Genomic DNA, 5,810 nt, shown 5'->3' on the forward strand with positions numbered 1-5,810 from the left:
TTTAAATAATTTTGTGAAGAAAAAGTTTTCTTTGTTTAGAGTGTATGCCAAAAAATAAGATATTTGATATATTTATGAAGTGATATCATAACTCTTTATAACTTTGATTTTATTTGTCAGTTGGATATCACAAGTCTAAATATAACACTAATTAAGGACTTGGTCTTTATTCAAAAAATTTCAAGCTCTGACAGCTTGTTGATCTTATTCTCTTTTACGGTTTTTATAATATATGTATATGTATATAGAGGAGGGATCAAGTTACAACAATTTTTGAGTTGCAACAAGTTACAACAAGCATTTTCTACATTTTCAAACTCCAAATCGTCGATCCAAACCATTAGATGTGATCTCTACAATAAAATGTGCTTGGAGACCAAATTTTACATTTTTTGGAATTTTTTTATTATTTATTAAGATGGGTACAAAATTCAATGGTTTGAATTTGACTAGTTTTTGTACCCATCTTAATAAATAGTAAAAAAATTCCAAAAAATGTAAAATTTGGTCTCCAGGCACATTTTATTGTAGAGATCACATCTAATGGTTTGGATCAAAGATTTGGAGTTTGAAAATGTAGAAAATGTTTGTTGTAACTTGTTGCAACTCAAAAATTGTTGTAACTTGATCCCTCCTCTATATACATATACATATACATATATACATATATACATAGATAGACTAATATGCTTTCGGTAGCATATGGGCCGAAGTGCTATCAGTCCAAATTTAAAATTTCAAAATAAAAAAGATTGATTTGAACCGTTAATCTTGTTCTCCATATTAATAAGTGCTTGGAGATCAAATTTTACATTTTTCTGAATTTTTTTACTATTTATTAAGCCACTTTGAAAATCGCTGATCCAACGGTGGCACTATTTTCTGAATTTTATATTTTTACGAATTTTTTTACTATTTTTTTAGATAGATACAAAATCAGTAAATCTGAACCATCTAAAAACAATATTTTTGTACCTATCTAAAAAAATAGTAAAAAAATTTGTAAAAATATAAAATTTGGTCTCCAAAAATATTTTAGTATGGAGGTTAGGTTGAGCGGTTCAGATCGACTGTTTGAACTTTGAAAATGATGAAGAGAGATGAAAACATGATGGAGGCACAAAAAGATTAAGGCATTTGAACCCTCTTCTTAACCAAATTGGCTGCTCTTTTTTTATTCAAGCCTCGTAAATTAAATTCTACGTAGCAACTATACTCTTACTACGAATCTACGATACAGTTTTTCTACATTCAGTACTTAATTTATTTGGAAATGACCATTCATGGCCTGCAATCTACTGATACAAAGGGAATGAATGACATATTGACAATACACCTTTTGGATAAAGATATTGACGTACTAGTTATTCCTTCATGCAACGCATCCGTCAAAAATTTCTCCATTGTCTATTTGCTGCATGAAGCAAAAACTGTTCTGTCAAAATCTTTACTCAAAAGGAATAGTTTTTGCTTCATGCAGCACGAAACGATCCGTTGGAACATTAGTTTGCTTGTTTGTCTCAACTTCTATACTGGTCCCAGACGGCTGGGTCCTACAGGCTACAGACAGAATTCACTTACGGAGCCCACCAGATACAGTAATTCACTTCAGGAAAGCTACGGGAGAATAAGCAACAGAGGAAAAGAGCTTTCTTTCTTTTTCATTTTGTCAAAAGCAGTGGTACCCGATAGCTGTCATTCTGTCAAGCGCGCTTGAGTTGATCGTAGACAATAAATGCGTCGCTTGGACCGATGCTTGTTTTGAATCAATATATATAATATATGTAGTAGATTTGGAGGTGGAGAGAGCCAGGAGAAGAACGAGTGTGTGTGAGAGAGAGAGAGAGAGCAGAGATGAAAGGAGGATACGACTTGGGATCAATAATGAATAGTTTTTTTGTGGAGATGGATGCTTCGACCTTTATGTATACAATGGCAAGTTAATTATACATATCCTTTTAAATTTCATTCTACTGTCTCGTCGCTTATACATACAATGGTACCAGTTATGACACCAAAGAGGAAAGGAAAATTTTCAAATGGTTTCTAAGTTAAACTAGGTTTAGGGAATCTGTGTCTGATTAATGGAATCTGAAGGCTCGACCTTGACATTTCTCTTTCAAAAAGTTAAACTAGGTTTTATTTTTAAGTGATGTTACTTTATATGAGCATTGGCTTGCAAATTTAAGCTCAGCAAAGTTTCTTAAATAATTCCAGTGTTCAGCTGACTTCTCTTGCTCTGGTTTTCTGATTCTAGCAAACTGAAATTGTAGTGTAATATTTCTCTGTGTTGATTTTCTTATCAAATCTCAGATTTGTTATAGAACTTAAGCCTCCACACACATCGGTACTAAAATTAAAAAAATATAGTTATGTCAGTGCATATTGCCTTCATTCTGTTGTTCACCTCACTTCGGAGTTCTAACAACAGTATCAGTAATTGTTTCGTGATTCTTCTAAATTCTATAGACAGTTCTGTAAAAACTAGCTGCCGGTAATAAACCCCAGTCAGAAGTGCCAATGTGCAACTTTCCCTAAGCCTGAAATTAAATCTGGTTCCTTCAGTCCCTCAAAAGTTTTACTTCTTCATGCTTAGTTGCCACTGACAGAGAAGTTTTTATGTCCTTGCATTGCATGTTGCAGAATATTCCAAAGAAGTTTGGAAAAAAGTTCAAAGGTTCCATGAGAGAAAATGTTGAACTTGAAGGTCCAAGCGGAATTACTTGGCATGTGAAAATGATCAGGTCTAACAACACATTTGGTCTGCGATCTGGTTGGAAGGAATTTGTAATTGCTAATCGAATAGATAAGAATGATGTTTTAGTATTTACATACAACGGTAATTCCTCTTTTAAAGTGGTAATCTTTAATTGGAGTGGATGCGAGAAAGCTTCTCCTTTCTTTGCAAAAAAGAAGGAGACAGACACGCAGTCAGAGGAATCAAACGACAGTTTGATTCGAGAAATTGGTGCACCTCACTGCGAGGTGAAGAAAGAGATCATTTCTTTATCCTCTGGTAGTAGTGATACTAATGAATCTTTTCCCGAGATTTCAAGTTGTGCCGATCAAGCTAACATGGATGGAGAAAGGGTTCGTTGTAAGAGAAAACAAAGAGGTAGGTGTATCAAGCATTTTATTTCATGGAAATGTGGTTCTTGAGTCCTGTAACTGTTTTGCTCCCTATTGTGAAATAGAACAAGAAATAAACTTATGCCCTATAATTTCTTGTTACAGATTTTGTTCAAGAATCAAGTGAGAGTGATAGTGAGAGCGACGAAGGGAAGCACGAAACTGTCAGAAAAAGAAAAACAAAGGAGAACAGAACTAAGAAAGCTTCCATGCTATATATCGTACCCAACCGAACCTATCTGACAAAAGCTCAAAAACAGATTGTTGACAGAATGACCCGAAAAACTCAAAATGGTAGTGACTTGTTTGTCAAAATCTTGACTCAAATTAATACTCAGACTCAAAGACCTAGCAATTGTTTATTGGTACGCAAGTATTTCTTTTTTCCATTTTTTGTGGTTATGTAATTAACGACAAAATTGTTTATGGAAGATATAAATATCAAGTACATGTGAAAACAATCTTACTATCATTTTTTATTGTGATGTACCAGAATTTTCCAAGTGGGTTTGCGTGCAAAGTTCTTCAAAGCAACAAGAAGAAGATAACTCTGATGCCTGCTGATTTAGATAAGAGAAGCAAGATATGTACTGCAGGTTACTACAAGAATACATGTATGAGATATATTGGTAAAGGTTGGCCCAAATTTGTATGTAGAAATGGACTGAAACAGGGGGACTTGTGCCTTTTTGAGCTAAGGAAGCAAGACAAGGAAGGAATTCTGACTATGGTAGTTCATTTCAATAATGAGTAGCTTAGGTATATATAGCGGTTACAGGTTGTTTGCTAAGTAGTGCACCCCCAAGTTAGTTTGCAATTAATTAAATCATAGTATCATGAGGTTGTCCACAGTGAAGGGCATGAGTTCTTAGCTCAGGTTACTGGTTTTTTTAACATCTTTGTTTTCAATGTTGGTTGTTTTCTTGTTATGACTATTAAATTTGGTTGTGGCAGTTCTGCTGTTACTGCTGATACTTGGTTTTAGTTTCTGACGAAATTGATGGTAGTTATGTTGTTACCACTGATACTTGATTTTAGTTTCTAATGGAATTGATGGTGGGCGCCTGAATTCTCCTAAGAAACCTCTCTAAAATATCATTCTTATTTATTTTATTATCTGATCAATATGACATGCCAAGTAAATTAATTTCACTTGGACCTGCCAGTTTGATGTTTTCACTTATGGATCCTTTGAAGATTTCACAAATGTTTTTGGAACATTTTGCATGGGAGTATCGATCCGAGAAAAAACAGCATTATGTATTTTTTTTGTTAGGATACAATGTATTGCAAATATTCCAAATAAATCATCTCTGTATGAAAATAACTCTCCTAACGAATTACACGTGAACACAAAGAAGTATAAATTAAATTAGTAGGTATTATCTTCAACAGTTCATGCTAATTAAATTCATTTTCTCTTGCCACTCAACATATACAAGTAGTCAAATATTATGCATTGACAAATACGAAGGACAACATTCATTTAATTTATTGGTTAAACAAGAACAACAATATATGAGGGATGAGGGATTAGAGAAACAAATAGCAACGAGATAGAGTTTGTTAAAGGTCAGTGGTAGAATTTAGGGAGAACAACAATTTACAATTTGTGTGCATAAACTGAATCATGAGAAAAAAATGCAAAGGTTGTTTCACTTCACAAAGGGTAGTGACTTGAGTGGTAAGAGAAAATAAAATTAGTGTGAAATTTTGTAGATAATACCTACTAATTTTATTTATTCTTCTTTTGCTTCTATTTATACACAGATGTGGTTTTAGTATTTGAGTTCACAATTGCTTTTAAATGTTTTGGTCGACATGTCATTTATTAGGAGAGAGTTCTTTTCGAGCAGCAGCTGATTGAGATTATCGCTCCTGATGTCCTTCCTATCTCGTGTAGTTGAGCTGGTCAAGGTATATATACCTCCAACTGTATTGTGTGATTCATATTCCAATTGAATCTGTAATGTCAATATATTTAATTACAAAAAAAGATTTTTTTATTATGAATCAATATGCTAATGGAATTGCAAACGTGATATGACATGTTCCTACGTGCTGTATTTAGATGTCTGATACACGTGCCGTGCCGTGCCAGCACGGGGAAATATCGAATAGTGCCTTGCCATACCTAGTGTGGGAAATAGATATAACACATGCCGAGATTGTGATTTTTTCTATTTTTTTTTTCAGTTCGGGAAAGTGATAACCAAGTGGCTCTGAATTCTGAGAGCACTGTCAGGAAGGTATATCATTTGGATCATCAGAGTCCATATCATCCCACTCATGTTTAGAAAGAGAGAGAACAGCTAACAAGAAAAATCAAATGCTATCAGAACAGAAAATCAGATCCAACAAATATTTCATTGCTGGTAAAGACTGGTACCATGGGTTCCAGACAATGAATTAGGCCATGGTGCCAAATAGTAACAACTGATACCATTGAGAAAATATTTGTCAACATCATTAAATTAATCCACTGACAATAAATCTCGACCCTTTACGAAAAGTTGGCAGACTTTCTCTTTCGATAAACTGTATCAATTTATACACCACCTACACAATTATAAATTTATAATTTTATTTCTAAGTTCTTATATAATAAATTTTTATTCAAGCCATCAATTTCACTAGAAACTAAAATCAATATCAGAGATAACAATAGAACTGCCATAATT

At 33.6% G+C, this 5,810-nt stretch overlaps 1 protein-coding gene across 1 annotated transcript; it reads left to right on the top strand.

Moving 5' to 3' along the window:
• Positions 1-1,839: 1,839 nt before the first annotated feature.
• On the top strand, positions 1,840-4,163 carry LOC144575874 (B3 domain-containing protein Os12g0592300-like). Its single transcript, XM_078326126.1, has 4 exons — positions 1,840-1,935; positions 2,644-3,115; positions 3,235-3,494; positions 3,623-4,163. Exons 1-4 carry the CDS (start codon positions 1,855-1,857, stop codon positions 3,881-3,883), a joined length of 1,074 nt encoding a protein of 357 aa, XP_078182252.1. The 5' UTR covers positions 1,840-1,854; the 3' UTR covers positions 3,884-4,163.
• The last annotated feature ends 1,647 nt before the right edge of the window (positions 4,164-5,810 follow it).

The sequence above is a fragment of the Carex rostrata genome, chromosome 24 (genome assembly GCF_964058835.1).
Source record: "Carex rostrata chromosome 24, lpCarRost1.2, whole genome shotgun sequence".
Lineage (NCBI taxonomy): Eukaryota > Viridiplantae > Streptophyta > Magnoliopsida > Poales > Cyperaceae > Carex > Carex rostrata.

Coding starts and splice junctions, on each gene's coding strand:
- LOC144575874 (XM_078326126.1), top strand. CDS start 1,855: ATGAAAGGAGGATACGACTTGGGATCAATAATGAATAGTTTTTTTGTG. Junction 1,936..2,643: donor CGACCTTTATGTATACAATG/GCAAGTTAATTA, acceptor TGCATGTTGCAG/AATATTCCAAAGAAGTTTGG. Junction 3,495..3,622: donor GACCTAGCAATTGTTTATTG/GTACGCAAGTAT, acceptor GTGATGTACCAG/AATTTTCCAAGTGGGTTTGC.